This window comes from Malaya genurostris, chromosome 3 (genome assembly GCF_030247185.1).
Source record: "Malaya genurostris strain Urasoe2022 chromosome 3, Malgen_1.1, whole genome shotgun sequence".
In the NCBI taxonomy this organism is placed as follows: Eukaryota; Metazoa; Arthropoda; class Insecta; order Diptera; family Culicidae; genus Malaya; species Malaya genurostris.
Window position 1 is genome coordinate 58,698,208 of NC_080572.1, and position 20,398 is coordinate 58,718,605.

The 20,398-nt window shown below is 35.4% G+C and overlaps 1 protein-coding gene across 1 annotated transcript in view; it reads left to right on the forward strand.

Annotated features, from left to right (window-relative positions):
- Nucleotides 1-945: 945 nt before the first annotated feature.
- LOC131433810 (probable cyclin-dependent serine/threonine-protein kinase DDB_G0292550) overlaps nt 946-20,398 on the forward strand; it is a gene marked incomplete at its 5' end in the record, with an annotated part of 48,201 nt that continues 28,748 nt past the window's right edge. Inside the window, 3 exons of the mRNA XM_058600413.1 lie at nt 946-1,179; nt 1,483-3,103; nt 4,029-4,067. Of these exons, the coding sequence (XP_058456396.1) occupies nt 946-1,179; nt 1,483-3,103; nt 4,029-4,067 (1,894 nt within the window). The remainder of the gene's footprint in view (nt 1,180-1,482; nt 3,104-4,028; nt 4,068-20,398) is intronic.

A 20,398-nucleotide genomic window follows, 5' to 3' on the forward strand; every position in this document is an offset into this window, starting at 1 on the left:
CGTGGAAGGTAGCGACTCCGGCAGAAGTTGACTCACGGCACCAGCACTGCAAGTAGAGCCCAATTTTAGATACGAGCAAACAATCCGCTTCCAAATATTTGCCGATATCTTATTGCATTAGCGTGGCCACCCCGGCACCAAGGTAAAAGGATTTTCCGCGCGGAAAATTGGATGTCTGCCGTGGTGTGGCTGTTTGGCTTCGACCCAAAATGCCAATACAGACAAGGCACTTCACTGCGATGAGAGTAAGTACCTCTGGAGCAACACTCTCGGAATCATAACTAATGCATCGTGTGAGAATCGACCTGTCTGGGGGATTTACATAATTAAATAAAAGGCCAAAGCATCACCGGCCGAACCATGCACTCAACCCGATGCATTTAGCTCTGAGGGTGAAGCGTTTTAACAGATTTGTGATTTTTTTTACAGTCATTGTATAAGTACACCGTAATGGAATTTGTAACTGAATCGAACGGAATTATTTTAATCTTGTTAAGGGTAAAATAGCCTAATCCAATGCACTTATCTAAATGTAACTGAACGCCTCTGTTGGAATATTTGCTACGGTAGTCGATTAATTCATTTTGTACCAAAAATACGGCATCAGTTTGTAACGTATCGAATGAAAATAGCATTTAAACGAATTCACTTTCTCAAAATAGAGCCTCGTCATGAATAGTTGTAATAATTTCTACTTAGGTCCTAAGGTAATGTGATAAACAGCAATACTAGATTTTTGCAGAGACGATAATGGTTGTTATTAACAACAACAAAAACAACAATAACAACAATAACAACAATAACAACAATAACAACAATAACAACAATAACAACAATAACAACAATAACAACAATAACAACAATAACAACAATAACAACAATAACAACAATAACAACAATAACAACAATAACAACAATAACAACAATAACAACAATAACAACAATAACAACAATAACAACAATAACAACAATAACAACAATAACAACAATAACAACAATAACAACAATAACAACAATAACAACAATAACAACAATAACAACAATAACAACAATAACAACAATAACAACAATAACAACAATAACAACAATAACAACAATAACAACAATAACAAAAATAACAACAATAACAACAATAACAACAATAACAACAATAACAACAATAACAACAATAACAACAATAACAACAATAACAACAATAACAACAATAACAACAATAACAACAATAACAACAATAACAACAATAACAACAATAACAACAATAACAACAATAACAACAATAACAACAATAACAACAATAACAACAATAACAACAATAACAACAATAACAACAATAACAACAATAACAACAATAACAACAATAACAACAATAACAACAATAACAACAATAACAACAATAACAACAATAACAACAATAACAACAAAAACAACAATAACAACAATAACAACAATAACAACAATAACAACAATAACAACAATAACAACAATAACAACAATAACAACAATAACAACAATAACAACAATAACAACAATAACAACAATAACAACAATAACAACAATAACAACAATAACAACAATAACAACAATAACAACAATAACAACAATAACAACAATAACAACAATAACAACAATAACAACAATAACAACAATAACAACAATAACAACAATAACAACAATAACAACAATAACAACAATAACAACAATAACAACAATAACAACAATAACAACAATAACAACAATAACAACAATAACAACAATAACAACAATAACAACAATAACAACAATAACAACAATAACAACAATAACAACAAGAACAACAATAACAACAAGAACAACAAGAACAACAAGAACAACAATAACAACAATAACAACAATAACAACAATAACAACAATAACAACAATAACAACAATAACAACAATAACAACAATAACAACAATAACAACAATAACAACAATAACAACAACAACAACAATAACAACAATAACAACATTAACAACAATAACAACAATAACAACAATAACAACAATAACAACAATAACAACAATAACAACAATAACAACAATAACAACAATAACAACAATAACAACAATAACAACAATAACAACAATAACAACAATAACAACAATAACAACAATAACAACAATAACAACAATAACAACAATAACAACAATAACAACAATAACAACAATAACAACAATAACAACAATAACAACAATAACAACAATAACAACAATAACAACAATAACAACAATAACAACAATAACAACAATAACAACAATAACAACAATAACAACAATAACAACAATAACAACAATAACAACAATAACAACAATAACAACAATAACAACAATAACAACAATAACAACAATAACAACAATAACAACAATAACAACAATAACAACAATAACAACAATAACAACAATAACAACAATAACAACAATAACAACAATAACAACAATAACAACAATAACAACAATAACAACAATAACAACAATAACAACAATAACAACAATAACAACAATAACAACAATAACAACAATAACAACAATAACAACAATAACAACAATAACAACAATAACAACAATAACAACAATAACAACAATAACAACAATAACAACAATAACAACAATAACAACAATAACAACAATAACAACAAGAACAACAATAACAACAAGAACAACAAGAACAACAAGAACAACAATAACAACAATAACAACAATAACAACAATAACAACAATAACAACAATAACAACAATAACAACAATAACAACAATAACAACAATAACAACAATAACAACAACAACAACAATAACAACAATAACAACATTAACAACAATAACAACAATAACAACAATAACAACAATAACAACAATAACAACAATAACAACAATAACAACAATAACAACAATAACAACAATAACAACAATAACAACAATAACAACAATAACAACAATAACAACAATAACAACAATAACAACAATAACAACAATAACAACAATAACAACAATAACAACAATAACAACAATAACAACAATAACAACAATAACAACAATAACAACAATAACAACAATAACAACAATAACAACAACAACAACAATAACAACAATAACAACATTAACAACAATAACAACAATAACAACAATAACAACAATAACAACAATAACAACAATAACAACAATAACAACAATAACAACAATAACAACAATAACAACAATAACAACAATAACAACAATAACAACAATAACAACAATAACAACAATAACAACAATAACAACAATAACAACAATAACAACAATAACAACAATAACAACAATAACAACAATAACAACAATAACAACAATAACAACAATAACAACAATAACAACAATAACAACAATAACAACAATAACAACAATAACAACAATAACAACAATAACAACAATAAGAACAATAACAACAATAACAACAATAACAACAATAACAACAATAACAACAATAACAACAATAACAACAATAACAACAATAACAACAATAACAACAATAACAACAATAACAACAATAACAACAATAACAACAATAACAACAATAACAACAATAATAATGCTCATCGCAAAATAAACTAAACTGAAAGTCATTAACATCCCAGATTCCAACGAAACTCAATTTGTGAGAAAATTACACCGACTACTTTATTACTCTAGTTTCCCGATATTAGCAGAACGTATCAGTGTGAGTTTGATTCTACTCGTACATACTGCGAATCGTTCTACCTGTTTCACATATAAATAGCTATGCATCGTAGAACAGATAACAGTTTATAACAAATCTCTTTCGAAACAGTTACAATACTAGAATATGGAATTCTTAAAGTGTTGTAAACCTTTTCCTAGTTTTGTGTGTTCCGGAAAATTTTTCCAATTAACAAAAACCATAATTGGAATATTAGAAGCTCAAAAGTGCAAGGTTAAATTGAATACCACGTTAAGCATTTGTGATCGCTGTCGTAGGCGGGCTTATAAGGAAATTCATACGTCGGAAACAGAAGGGCAGTCAACAACGGAACCACAACCATCCACATCGCAATTTAGAGGTAGAGGTACCTTCAGCAGCTTCAATCAACTCAGCATCTTCTGAAGCATCAGTCGCGGCGGAGTATTCAAGAGCACACAACATTGAACTCTTCAATAAGGGCATCGCAGGAATCAACGTGTTTCCGATATCAACGAAGAAACCCCGGAATGTTAATTATCCTCGAGAAAAATATGTGGATACTTCAAGAAGTATAAAAAAGCAAATATTCGGGTTCCCGGCGGATGAAGAAGATCCAGCATTACTCAAAACGAAAGCAGCAGAGTTGGATGAAGTGATTACTAAAATGATAGAGCAGTTTGCTAAGCCTAATTCCACTAGGAATGAAAAAGTGCGTTTGTTGTCAGTCTTGCCAAACTCGTGGTCAAAGGAGAAAATAGCCACCCAATTCAAGGCGAACAAATACATTGTGTCGGAGGCAAGAGAATTAACGGACGAAAAACAAAGCCAAGAAATAAACGGGACGCAGCCGGAACGAAACGATAGAAAACGAGGTGCTTCAATATTTCAACAGCGATGACGATAGCAGAGTAATGCCGGGATCACGAGATCAATTTTTTTTCAGTGTATATTTTTTTGGAGTGCCCTATTGATTCCCTACAACTTCTTCTTGGACGTCATTTTTGTACGATTAACGGTTTCCGAATTACAATGATTTGAAAAAGACAATTTTGGTGAAATGCATAAATACATACGCCCTCTTTAAAAATGCGTCGTTAGTCGAATTGCCTCTCCATCGGTTTAAAACTTATGGTTTGCCATACTGAAGCCATGTGAATAGTTTTATCCAAAACGGAGAAGGTCGATTCTGATTTTGTCACTGTTTCGTCTACTCATTCCTGGAATTGCACATGTAAAATATTAAACCTCAACGTTTTCCTTTTCGTTGTTTGTTACTTTGGGGGGTTTTTACAGCTATAAAATTAAACAATCACCAAAAGTTATAAAAATTTAAAAAAAAATCAAACAGAAACGTTTGAGTCTAGAAAAACGTCTACTCTTTATATGCTGCGTTGATTTATTGACTTCTGATTAGTCTGCGTGGACGCCGCAAATCATGATTTTTAAGATGCGTTCTCAAAAATACCTCTTCATCGACCGATTTCTCAATATTCTTCCACGAAAAAACTACAAAATGTTGTTCGAATGATGCTGTGAATTTTGCAAAACGTTTGAATTTATTTTGTTGAACGACGATGTCGAATTATACACAGAACGACCGAAATCAGCATTTTCGCGAAAAATTTAGTTGATTTGCTGATTTTAGTTAGTTATTTTTTGAGACAACTAAAGAATTCTTACTTTTGCTAATTTAGATATTTATTCTCATTCCCTTAATAATAATAAAATATTTGTTGAAATGACTATTTTTTTTAGTTGAATTCACATTTTAAACGTGCTGTCATTTCTTAGCTAAGGCACATTTCATTTCCATTCAACTAATTTTTTAGTTGAATCAAAGAAATAAAATGTTGTTTTCAACCAATATGAATGGTTGAATTGGCTTCTGCAATCTGCAGCCATATGGCGCCCTGTCAACGAAACGGTAGCACCGTAATGGCTACTAGCCACTAGATGGCACACTACTGCCGAAAAATTTTCAGACGCGGTTGTCTTTTCCATATTTCCATTTTCCGATGTTGTATTGGAGAAAAAGACATAAACGAAACATAAACATCTTTTTGAATTTTTTTTCTTCTAAATCACTTTTTTCTTCATTCTCACTGAAAACTTTGAGCACTCGGAAAACAAAAACCGAATGTAAGTAGTACACCGGACGGCGCAGCTCGGAAGGTTTGAAGATACAAAAAAACTTCATCACAATTAGAGTGAAACATTCGAAATTCACTTCACTGTTCCGCGTAAAAACATTATTACGCACAATCGCTTCAAGTGCGCACAAATTCTGAATAAATACGATTTCCACTAACAGTTTACGACATTTTTACATATCGGTTTAGAAATTTAAATAAAGATATATCGAACACATGCGAAAAACATCAAAACAATTTTCAAGCAGTTTCAATAAGACTGTCCTTTTTAGCTTTTTAATGGATTGTTTTGCTTTGGCACTTCTCATGAGTTTTTGGTTAATAAACTTGTTAATAATACCCATTTCAGTTTTGTTTTCTTTGTGCTGTCCTTCAGTAATGATGGTGATAGATAAATAGAAACAAATTTTCTGATTTTAATAACAAAATTAGTTGTCAATGAGAATTTCGTGTTGTATTGAAATATTGCTGGTTTGTGTCCAGAATATTCACCAACTAAACACATTCTCTAAAAATAAGAGTTTTTTCAGCAAAGTACATTCTCAATTTTAACTAATTTTATAGTTATTTTGGAAATTTTGTTGTTAAAATCAACTAATTCAAAAACAGTAATACGAATTAGGCGCAGAGCTAATTTCGGTCGTTCCGTGTATAAAGATGTGTTACACATCAATACTTTGATTTTTTCATTGTGTGTGAGCGTTTTCCGTCGTAATTGAATGTGTTAGTGACGGCGCAAACTTTTTTCAACTTCCATTTTGAAGAATCCGTTGCTTTTGGAAGGAAGTGAATATTATGTTCCTACCAGCTCTTTATTCTGATGTACTCACCATTTAATACTATATTCAGCAGGTGGAATATGGGTCACCAATAGGATAGGGGTTGTCGGAGAAGTCGAAAAGATCAAACTGCATGGTTCAACGTTCTAAGTAGGAATACCAGCTTCCTATCGATACTTTACTTATTGAATCTCATTTGACAGATCTCGTCCTACACTGAATGAAATCAGTATTCCAAAACTAACATTTTTTATACATTACAGTGGAGAAAACTCAACTAGTTCTTAAGGCCGTCGTCCAAGTACCATGCGGGCGGGTGGTTTTAGGAAATTTTCGATGGAAATTTTGAAAAATTGGCCAAAATCAAAAACATACAAAAGTACGACAAAGGTTGAGGTTGACGATCATTTCAAGATCAAAACATTGAAAGGCATTGAAACACGAAAGGCATTGTGGTGCGATGCGCAAAATCTTCAAAACTGGTACGATTGGTTATCAAGCTTACGTCATCGATTGTCTTTCAATACGGTTTCTACCATTCATCCAAAGGCTCACGAGTTATGTATTGTTTTGGCCTGATTTGGCGTCTTGCTATTAAAAGAAAGTGGCTCAGAAGTGGTAGACAGGAAACAACATCAATATTGTTCCAAAGGACAGCAATTCTAAGAACACCCCAGAACTTTGTCTAGTAGAAAGGTATTGGAGCATAGGAAAATAATGTGAAAACATAATGTGTGGAATCAAACGTAAAACTAAAACGTATGGATATAATTAGTTAGAATAATGATATTTTTCTGTTGATGAGTTACTTAGAAGTATAGTTACGAATAACCGGTCTACGCTAAGGGCACATAATCATTAATTAGTGCCAGCACCGTTCAGGCTCAAACTTAGATTGATTGAGGACTGCGAAGAAATATTAGTCCAACATATATTAGTACTGCACACTCTGCAAGTGTCACGACTCATCATTACTTAATATTCAAATCATGATCGATTTTGGATGCTCAGTCAACTAGAAACAGATTGAATTTCCAAATGTACTCCTCCGTAGCTTCAATAGTCTTATCCCTAAGACACTGAATGAAAGTTCAAAGGGAAATTGGAACCTTTCAAATGTGTGCTTACTCTAACAGTGTTAAAAGCTAAACGGCCAGAACTCATAAGGCTAAGAAATTTTCTTCAATCTAAAACAAACAAAAACGTGGTCCTACACAATAATATTCCATCGTGTAATGTATTTCGCTCCATCGCAATCACAAATGCTAACCGGCAATGTATTTTCGGTGGGTTGCCCTTATCCACGAGAGGCGAGGTAGCAAAAATTAAAGGTAAATTAAGCATCACAAACCAAATTAAACCGCGCGAAAACAATTCCGACTAAAAGCACAACAAGCCACACTCCACGTGGTAATGAGGGATGAAGGAAATGAAAAATGGAACGAGGGTGGAAATCGTTTCCAGGTATCTGCTCCCTCTAGAGGAGCAAATATATACACGAGACACGACAGCGAGGAAAAGTTTTCGGGGCCGAAATAAATCACTCAAGTGAACTGAAAGATAATTGAGCTTCTTATCAGCATTCGGAACAAAACGGGATGGCTCCTGCTGCTACTTTTGTCATGTCTGGCACGGATGGAGTCTCACACTTGAATCGCCCACAGGCAGTAGTCTAGGAACTGTTTCTTGGGGCCGTCACGTCGGGACCGATTCGGTTGTCAGGAGTACCAGCGAAGGACGAAGAAAGAAAGATGGAAGATCGAGTGGGACCGGTAACGGTTGGGGTAGACACTCGGTTCGAGGATGCCAACGGAAACGGGGGCACCCGAAAGCAATTTTTCATCTGCGCCCGCGTGTTTTATGAAGTGTTTCCGGCACACGATCCGTGTGCCGTATCCACTACCAGGACCAGGCTCTACAGTTTGAATCATTTTTTTTTTTGGCAAGATTATTTTTTTCTTGACTTTCCCCTCGCGTGAAATGTGACGTGAAGATAAAGTTTTCCTTTAATGGGAAACAACAGTCATCATAAAACTCGGAACCGTTTAATTTCTTTTACAAAGCAGGCTAGTTCTTATTTTTTTATTAGGACCAAGTTGGGAAGATATCCAGTTATGTCCAATGATATATAGTGCACCATTTTTGTGAGTAGGTACCTGTTGTGATATATATTCATGCAAATTATTCATGAAAATACTTTCCAAAACTCTAGTTTCCGACAAGATTAGCTCTGAATATTTATGATATATTGAATATGATTAAACGAAACTGGTTTTGCTTTTTTTATATCATATACCATTCGATTAAGTTTTTCGAGATTATTAAATCTGTGTATGTTACAAAAATATGTAGTCGCTTCTCTCGAAGTTGGCTAAAGGAATTTTTATAAACTTAGATTCAAATGTAAGATCTCTTTGTCCTATAGCCTGCTGTTGAATTTCATCTGCATCAATCTTCTCAATTTTCTCAGATACCGCTAATCCGATTAGATTTAAATGAAACTTCTATATTCTGATATTGAATTTTATCCGGATCCGACTTGTGGTTCTTGAGTAAAAGGATAAAATGCGCAAAATGTAAAAAAATAAACTCAATTTTCTCAAGAATCACTCGACCAATTTCCATAAGTTCAGGTTAAAATGGTTGATCTTACAATTCCAAAGAAAGCTATCGATCTCATCCGGACACATCTCCGGGATAACAGGCTGATAAGGATGAACAATTTAATTTCAACAACGTGTTTTTCCGTTTTTATAAACATAAAAAATTGGTATAAAATTCGCTAAAGCTTTAGAAAAATTTTCCGGGGCCTGGAGAGCTGAGTGTCATGTACCGATCGATTCAGCTTGATGAACTGAGAAAGTGTCCGTGTGTGTGTATGTGTAAGTGTGTTAACAAAGAGATCGAGATCTCAGAAAGGACTGGACCGATGTTGATCAAACTAGTCGCAAATGATATCAAACAAGCCATAGCTTGTTCGAATCCGTCCAATTTCCGTTTTCCAGCAGAAGGAATTTTTGCGCGTTGTATGATAAAGCGATGTTTGGAAATCATGACACTCTTACTTGTTTTGATTTTGACATGGTTCGTTTTTAGCAACAAAATCCTTCGAATTTGTTATATATATTAGAAAAATGGCAGTAGTTTAAAATGAAAAACAATTTATATTGACTAAAAATGCTAACAGCAATACTTGGTGAAAGAACATAACTTCTTACACCTATATACCTTTCGAATTAGTTCGTCGAGATCAGTAAATGTGTGTGATAAATAATTTCACTCAATATTCTCGGAGATGGCATAACCGAATTGCTTCATTAAAAATACAAATGAAAAGTCTTAAGATCCCTTATAAATTTCTCGTTTTTTAATCAGATTTATTCAGATTTCGGTAACGGTAAAGATGATTGGTGATTGGTGTAAAAATGTCAATTTTACATTAAATAATAAGGTTTATCGTGTTTGCAAATTTTGATAGTCGATGACCTAATAAATTTATTTCAGTTTTACCGGTATTCGGTTTTCGATCCCGGAAGGTACCCAAACATTTTATTTTGAACGCACTACGATTTTCTAAAATTTCGAATCAAATGAATTGGTTTATACAATCCCTTAGATGAAAAGATCCCGAAACTGAGTATCGGAAACTAATTTCATAAACAAATATCAAAGACTTATGGTCCCATACAAAATTGGTGAATTTTGTCCGATTACGACTTCCAATTACGGAATTACAGGGTGATGAGATTTTAAGTTCAAACCGTAGTAGCAGAAGACGATACATAAAAATCTTCAAAGCTGACAAAGTTGAAGATCGCATCATTGTATATGAAATCTGATATGTAACCAAAATGTTTTCCTTACTGCGTGAAAATGATAACCGTTAAAATAACGTAATACTTATTTTATCTGCTTTCCTTTAATTTAATAATATCAGTTTAAAGACACACTGCTTAAGCGCTAAGATGCCGAGGGATTTTATTTACTTAGTTCACTACTGATCGGAATCGATCATTGATTCAAACAATTAAAGAAATCTAAACACTCATCGAACCACAGAAAGTGCAAGAGATACAACGAAACAATTTTAAAACTGCTATACTTGTACCAGATGTGCCAGTTAAGGGCTGAGGCCAGTATGTTTTAGGGTGATTTAGAGGGCTATTTTCACGCTTCAAATCTGATTTGCTCAGAAATGGTGACGAATTTCAAAAAACCCAACTGACAATCTCTTAGAAAATTAGTTTAGATTATTTTGTGAAAATTTCAGAATGATCCATTGACTTTAGCGGTCGGGAAAGTCTTTTTCTGAAGGAAGATTTGCATAGCTGAAAACGCCGTCTTTCAACTTGTTCATTGAATATCTTGCCTTCAAAGACATGGATCAAAAATGTACCCTGACAATGTCTAGATAATTTAATTTAGATGCGATTAGTGCATAAAAACATAGGGGTTGTCACGATAAAAATGAAGTGAAAGTTATTTTTGTGAAGGTAAGTCGATTTCTATGGCGGTGCCATTGTTTTCTGCTCTTGTTTCCTAGTAACGTGACGAAACATGAGAGAGAAATGAAATCTGCTCAAAAAAGCTGCCAAACAAGCGGTAGCTTTATTGGATTTTATCTGATGTAGTCAATCTTGTAACCGAAAATATCAAAACTTTCTTGGCCAGTAGGTCGCGTTAAACCACGTGACTCGGTGTGCGTATTACATTTCTCTCCATGCTCTCTCAAATGTGCAAAATGGCTCTCGATGTGGCCGGGTGTGTGATTTTGTTAGACGTTGAAAAAGCGTTTGACAATGTCTGGCACGATGGCCTAATTCATAAAATGTATCATCAATGTTCAACTTCTGAACATGCCATTATCAGAGCGCTTTACAGCTAGAGTTAGGTTAGGTTAGTTCAGGTTAAGTAGATAAAAATATACAATTTCAAAGATATAAATCCAAACATGAAATAAAAGTCGCTAACAATGTAGGACTGAAACAATAATAAATAAAGTTAAACATAGACTAAGCAGATAATACCATAGATGTAAAGTAATGAACAGTATCATTAAAATATTGTAGCCACTGTATATAAATATTGACAAAAAATGGATAATAAATAAATATTTAATGTCAAAAAAATGGTCGCAGCTCTCATTCGCTTTTAGGACTTCGTTGCAATAAGTCGTCTCTAACTGACAGAAGTAATAGATTGATAATCGCTTTCGATTTCTTATAACTGGATTTTGGATTTAATTTTGGGTTTCGAATTTAGTTTCGGATTTCAGTTTTAGAACTTAATTCTAGAATACAGGTTTAGAATTTAGAGCCTGCATGCAGGAACTGGATTCCGGAACTGAAATCAGTTTCGAAAATATAGTTCTAGATCTAAATTGCAATTGAACTCAGAGTCTGTTCTAAGTTCTTATTTCAGTTCTTGAATTCAGGTCCAGTTCCTAATTCTTCAAATCGGTTCTTTTGATGTTGAAAACATTTTTGTTTTCTACATAAGGGAACACATTAGAACCTCAAAAAACTACAAGGATCAGCCACATGGGGTTGTTCGAGCCATTGATGTGGAACAAGGGAACCAAAATTTCTAATGATCTACAATCAAAAAGTTGAATCAATCCGAACCCACACCGAACATCATTTGTCTTGATTTGCATTTGTTTTATAACCGACGAAATTACACCATTATCCCAAATGCATACAATTATATCTTTGTACATACTTGCGATTTCGATAATTAAGCTTCTCTTCGCCAAGCTTGTGTTCAAGTTTTTTATGCAAGCAGTTTTTTTAGCGTTAAGTTTCTCTACCATTCTGCGATTTCGGTTGAAGCGATAAACTTTTTCTCATTATCAATCGAGATCATCTAATATAAATTAGAAATTATTTTTAAGCATTCAAAATTTATCCAGGGGTAGTTGTCAATTTATCATGGGGAAACGACATAACATGGAATTTCGAGCTTGCATGACACAAGATCAGAGCATACCAATTAAGGGCTGAGGCCAGTGTGTTTTAGGGCGTTTTTTTTTTTTTTTTTGGATCAAAAATCTATCCTGACAATGTCTAGATAATTTAGTTTAGATGCGATTAGTGCATAAAAACATATATGCTGTCGCGATAAAAATTAAGTGAATGTTATTTTTGTAATGGTAAATCCATTTCAATGGCGGCTCCATTTTTTTCTGCTCTTGTATTCTGGTAACGTAACGAAACATGAGAGAGAAATAAAATCGGCTCATCAAGGCTGCCAAACAAGCGGTAGCTTTATTGGATTTTATGTGATGTAGTCAAACTTGTAACCGAAAATATCAAAACTTTCTTGGCCACCCGGCCACATCGAGAGTCATTTTACACATTTACGAGAGAGCATGAAGAGAAATGTAATACGCACAGCGAGCGACACGGTTTTACGCTGACAACTGGCATCAGCCCTTAAAGCTTCAAATCGTTTTATGGCACGTTTTTGTCTTGCTGTCTAGCAGCAACCTACCTCTAGCATGCTAGGAGTAGGACTGAAACGTTAGCTTTAATTTCGCTTCTATTTATAGATTCGTGTGCTTCCAACAGCTTCGCTTTTGCATCAATTGACCAATCAGAGCGATGCTCTCTCTTTGATTCATCGCTTACTCCTTCAAAACCGTCGTCTATGGCAGGGAAATCCAGTATGCCGGAGATTTTTAGCAGACAAAATAGGACACTGCTCGCTACTATTCAAAATTTCAAATATATGTAAATGAAAATACGTGGGTTGATAAATTCAAATCGAAACGTAGAAATATTTCCTATCAAATGATGAAATAATATTAATAATTGATACACAATAGACTGTAGTTTTCATTAAGTTTCGTGTGGCTCGCTGTGCGTATTACATTACTGATTTGCACCACTATATAGAAAATAAAGATGTGTTCCACATCAAAAGTGATAACCACAGAAAAAAGATCAGATTTTGAACACTTACAGTTCAGTCAATATTGTTTCGATTTGTAAGTTTTTTTTTGGTTTCGATTATAGAGGTTTTATCCCTATGGTAATTCATCTCTTCGGGCCAGAAAATGTTCTGACCCTATGTGAGGGGATGGTAATCGAACCCAGGCGGGCTGCGTGAAAGGCATCGACTTACCCATCACGCTACTCCCGTCCCCCCCATTTGTAAAGTTATTTTACCTAATGAAAAATTTGATCAATAGCGAACAGTGTGATATTTTACCTGCTGAACATCTAAGACACAATGTTGGTTTACTGGCTTTCCCTAACGGAGACGATGGTTTTGAATGAGTAAGCGACAAATCAGTTTTTTTTATTTAAAAGATATTTTTATTCAGTCCTATTTGCGTACAAGCTTTACGTGGCTGATTGAGCTGAGTTTCTAGATATTTCTTTTGTATTGGATCTCGTTGTCACCCTTTTTCTAGGGGGAGATGAGCTTCCATTTCCATCTAACGAGGATCGAGGGTCACTTTGTCCGTGGCTTATCTCATCATCCATTGCTTCGTCGTCGGTGTTATGTAGGATTTCCGTTTTCTTTACGATTACCTTGTTGATCGTAGCGTTGGGCTCGTTGAGAGTTGCTGTAGATGCGCCTTGTTGTACATTGGTTGCAGTTGCTGGTTGGTTGGAAGGTAAGTTGTTAACTGCAGCTGGTGTACTTCGTTCTATAGGATGGTTTCGTTGAAGGTGATGCTTCATTGTTGTTGGTGGCTGTCACAGGTGTACTGGGGTTGCTTGAAGTTGGTGTGAAGGAAGCACCGTTGTTCTTTGGTGTAGTTGTCTCCTTGACCAGTTAATCACAGGGCTTACCGTAGTGAACAGCTTTATGGCAATATTGACATGTGGTCATCTGATCGTCATAGGTAACAGGTGATTTGCACGGAATTCTTGTATCCTGACCGAATGTCACATAAGAAGGTATATGCCTCTTCAAGCGCATGCGTAACAAACGTACACCATTTATAATACCGGGAAAAAGTTCTTCCACTTTTATTTTTAGATAGAGAGAATTTCTCCGTATTGGGACACGGTTTTGCGAATATAAGGATCGACGACACGTGAGGGAAGATCATGCACACGCACTTATATAGCACTATCTTCCATATATACTGGAATGTTGTACTTAATAATTTCGTGCTCCACTTTGTGCACATTGTTATTGTCTTTTGCGAATTGAATTGCAACCAACTCTTTATAATACTGGATGTAAACAACATTATTTGTCTTATTGCATTGAAGTAAATGTACATGTTTAATGTCAAAATGCATTTACTCTTTAAGCAAACCTTCACGTTCTCGTATCGAAGGTCGAATTTTGCACTGCTTGAAGTCAACAATAATTGTATTCTTTCGTGTCATCGGTAGCTTTTGTTCGTTTGGTTCACTCATTTCGAGGTCGTTCTATTGTTCACTACACAATACTGTACTTGGTTTCTTCCGTCCCGAACGTAAGCGGTTTTGTTTTATCGACTGACTTGGATGAGATGTGAAAGCGAATTGACAAATCAGTTGTGAAGCATCGCTCTGATTGGTCGTTCAATGCCAAAGCGATACTGTGAAAGCACACGAATCTAAGCGAAATCATTGGTAATGCTCCAATCTCACTCGAAACATGCCAGGAGAAGGTTAATACCAAGCAGTGAACGTCACGAGACGTAAGACAAAACGATTGCATGCTCTGGCAGGCAGGCTTGCTTTGATTAAATGTAATTCGCATGTTTGCTAAAAAGTTTGGAAATCGTATGCATTACAAAATAGCTCTTAAATGCTTACGATTAACCTTAATTAACGAAACTGTGCAAAACGGTGCGGTAGTTGGTCATGCATAACGCATAGCCATAATAGAACAGCTACTGAATGGACTGTGAAATGTGAAGCAGCAATCAAAACCGACGGCCACGTCCGATGAATCAAGGGGATGACGGCATTATGACATGCTCGTAGAAGCATAGGTCAATTCAAACCGATTTTTCAATAGTGTACTATTAAAATATTGACATGACGTTTCAAAGGTTAAATGTTTGTAACTCAATTAGCAGCTAAATTATGTAAATTCATCCACATATGCGTTCAAAATTACGACAGAAAATCTAACGCAGCTAGTTTTGAATTTTTCAAATGACACCCAGCTCCGTTTAGTGAAAAGTAAAGCAAATTTTGATACCCAATATCTTTCTGTATGGCTTTAACATAATTTCATTTTGATCATGATGTTATCATTCTCGATGACATGTTGTAAAAAAAGTTATAGTTTTTGAGTTATTTTATCATAGTAGAGTGCAACATGGTCGTCAAATGGTGAGATAACTAAGTCCTCACAAGTCCCTATCTCATGCCTCCCCGAGCGTCTATGATGACATTTGGTCAATAGAACGGCGTCGACTGGGTGCTATCGCCTTCTGCGTTAGTAGCAGAATGAGAGGGTGCGAAATGGCTTGAAGGTTGAAGCCCATCCTAAAGTGCAATGTTTATCATAGTATATTACAACATATAATTCTGTTGTTTATTACATCATGTATTATTATTATTATTTTTATTATTATTATTATTATTATTATTATTAGAAGAGCGTAACTTAAACTGCGACATTAACTGTTATATTGTATCATAGCATATTATTTCATATATTATCGTCTTACACTATTTTATGTTATTATATAATATGTTGTATGGTATTATACTGCATTGCATTATATCATATTATATTGTATTATATTATATTATATTTTATTATATATATTATATTATATTATATTGTATTCTATTATATTATGTTATATTGTATTGCATTATGTTGTATTATATTATATCATAGGGTTTATTATGAGTAGTACTACGTACCTCTGCGCAAAATATAAATTTGTTTTCCTTATAAGTTATCATTTTTAAAGTAATCTTTTAACTAAATATAAAGGTCGTCACAAGGTGAGCTTGGCCCTCACTGGTTCCTGTTTCATGCCTACACGTGTGTCTGTAGTGACAATTGGTCGATGAAATGCGTTGATGGCAGAATGAGATGATGAGAAATGACTTATAAATTCAAGTAATATAATATCATAGCATATCGCAACATATCATTTCATTCATTCTATTATTTATTATATATTTTATTGTACTATATTATATTGTTTTTTATTATTTTATTCATTACTATATTTATTGTTATTATTATTAATTTGTCATCAATAATAATAACATATATTATTTTCATAGATGTGGATATTATTATTGTTATTAGAAGAGAAATATTCTACTTCCTGCAGTATTGCGAATGTAGAAGAGCATAACTGACACTCTACATAAACTGTTATTTTATATATTGTTTTATAATATATTATATTATATTATTTTGAAATGTATTATATCATTTTATGTTATATTAATTTCATTACACTATGTTTCATTGTATTTATCAATATAAAACATTTATCACGGGGACGTAAAGGGGAGGGAGCATCAGGGCATCGGACGAATTGATGACTGGACGAGGGATTGTGGATAGCCAGCCCAAGTCACTTGAAGGAAACTAGTTTCCTTCTGAAGGTTTGAAATGAGTCTGACGCGCCCTTCTCAAACAAACCATCAGGTGGGTTCAAGCATGTATAGCGATATGCTTCATCCATGCACTGGATATTATGGTTGGAAGAGCATCTTTTATTCCCGCGGAATACGAGTAAGTGACTCTACTTACATATCCGCCCAACCCTTTTTGTTCGCTTTTCGGTAACAGCTATAGTAAGAAGGTGAATTGATGAGTCATATCGGGGCTACTGTAAGTCTACCCGCATCCACTGGCAAGTCCTTGAACTGATGGTGGCTTCACTTCACACACATCACACACATTTATCATAGTAGAGTGCAACATGCCTGGTTCACATTTAAGTTATTTCTTCCGTTTCGAATGCATTGAAATATTCGGCCAATGTTTCAAATGGTTGCAAAATCAGTAATATACACTTCTATTACAGTAGCAGTCCGAAGTTACCTTTTTTTTATTCAATATTATAATATAATTTTTAGGCACACTGCTTAAGCTCTAAGATGCCAATGGTATTTACTAATCTCAATTACGACTAACTTAAAACTAAAATAGTATCATTATGTAATGTAGTATCGGGGTAGCGGATTCTCGAGTATTCAGCTTTCAGCAGGCGACTATCCCTGTTGGCCGCATCCTTCGGTCCGTGTGGGTCCGCGAGAAACACCCCCAGGCTACGAAGGCCCGGCGGGTGGCCCGCATGCTGGTTTTCGACTGGAGCGGTCTTCCGTGGACGATGATGGTGATGTTGCGGAAGAGAATGAGAAAAAAAAGTAAATATTGTGCAAACGGGGTAAAAAGGGAATGTGGGAAAAAATGTCTGAAAACGATAGAGATCTAATTAGTTGCCATCGAGATGGTGAAGAGACAGGGAAGGGGGAACGAAAAAGTTAGTGACAAAAAAAGATCTTGTTAGTTCCAATGAAGATGGTGGACAGGGACGGGGATCGAGAGAATCGGGCGGATGTTAGTGTCGAACCTGTATGTGGAGTTCATACTTTCTGAGCGAGGAATAACACATTACACTTGTATATCAATGTGTTTAAGGTACTGGTATATGAGAAGTATATATAAACTATCCCGCCTCGCCAACACATCCCGAACCGGAACCTCAGGCGGTCTACCTCGGGCCCTAAGGGATTCCAGTAACTTCGACCTGGCGTCACAATACTCTACGCACGACCACACGACATGCTCGATGTCCTGATAACCGTCGCCACAGGTGCAGAGACCGCTCTCCGCAAGCCCAACACGCCGGAGATGTGCGTTGAAAGTGTAGTGATTTGACATGAGCCGCGACATAACACGAATGAAATCGAGACTCACGTTCATCTCCCTGAACCAAGGTTTCGTCGAATCCTTAGAGATAATGGAGTGTAGCCATCGTCCCAGTTCGCCATTGCTCCATGAAGTTTGCCAACTTTCGAGAGTTTTCTGACGAGAGATACTGAAAAATTCATTGAAGCAGATTGGTCTTTCATAAATATGACCTTCCAATGCACCCACTTTAGCCAATGAGTCTGCCTTTTCATTGCCCGGAATGGAACAATGCGAATGGACCCAGACTAACGATATTAAATAAGACCGTTCAGATAAAGTTCGCAAGTGTTCCCGTATTTTCCTCAGGAAATATGGGGGATACTTTCGTGGCTTCATTGCCCAGAGAGCTTCTATTGAGCTTAGACTATCCGTGACAATGAAGTAATGGTCTTTGGGCAAGGTTTCAATGATCTCGAGGGTGTACTGAATAGCAGCTAATTCTGCGACGTAAACTGAAGCCGGATCATTGAGTTTGTGAGAAGCGGTGATGTTTTGATTGAAGATGCCGAAGCCTGTGGACCTGTTGATGTTTGAACCTTCAGTGTAGAACACCTTTTCACAGTTGACTGTTCTAAATTTGTTATAAAAATAATTTGGGGCCACTCGAGGGCGTACGTGATCCGGAATTCCACGAATCTCTTCTTTCATGGATGTGTCGAAAAATACAGTAGAATTAGAAGTATCCAAGAAATGAGCACGGTTGGAAACAAACGAAGAAGGATTAATATTCTGAGCCATGTAATCAAAATACAAGGACATAAAACGGGTCTGAGAATTGAGCTCGACAAGCCTTTCGAATTTTTCAATCACCATCGGATTCAAGATGTCGCATCGGATTAGCAATCGATATGAGAGATCCCAGAATCGATTTTTCAACGGTAAGACGCCCGCGAGCACTTCGAGACTCATCGTATGAGTCGACTGCATGCAACCTAAGGCAATACGCAAACAACGATACTGAATTCTTTCCAGTTTAATGAAATGGGTGTTCGCGGCGGATCGGAAGCAGAAGCATCCATATTCCATTACGGACAATATCGTTGTTTGGTAAAGCCTGATCAGGTCTCCTGGGTGGGCACCCCACCATGTTCCGGTTATTGTGCTGGCAGTTTTGTTTCAGATACCTAATGTGACATCCCCAGGTGCCTTCGGAGTCGAACCAGACCCCGAGATATTTAAATGTGAAGGCCTGAGCTATGGTTTCACCCCTTAGTTGAAGCTGTAATTGTGCTGGTTCTCGCTTCCTTGAAAATACAACCAGCTCAGGCCTTCCACGTGCAGTCCAACCGTAGCGATGTCGAGCAAAGGGATAAATCCAGCGCACTTGGTCTTGCTGGTGGTGCAGAAGTTCGTGTCTTTTCTCCCGTATTCAATATTGTCATATTGAAGTAGTCGCAAATATCATGGGTCATAGTTGATCTGTTATCGTCGTGAAGACAGCCTCATCCCGTACCGTGTGAGTTCAAGTCTCCTAAAACCAACGTCGGTGCGGGAAGGAGCTCTATGATATCACAGAGCTGCCGATGCCCAACCGAGGCTCTTGGGGGAATGTAGATGGAAGCAATGCAAAGGTCCTTGCCTTTGAGTGTAACATGACATGCGACAACTTAAATACCTGGTATCGAGGGGAGGTTAATGCGATAGAAAGAATAGCACTTTTTGATCCATAAAAGTACTTCTCCATAGGGATCATTTCGATCCAGACGAATAATGTTAAAATCGTGGAAGTTCAAGGGTATTTCAGAAGTTAGCCAAGTTTCGCACAATGCAAATGCGTCACATTTCAGATTATTTACTAGAAATTTGAAAGGATCTATTTTTGGGATGATACTTCTACAATTCCACTGTATAACAGTGATTGTATCCGTGACCTCGGTGGGTGACTTAGCCATCGAAGGATACGATCGCTGAAAGAAGGGGCCATTTTGCAG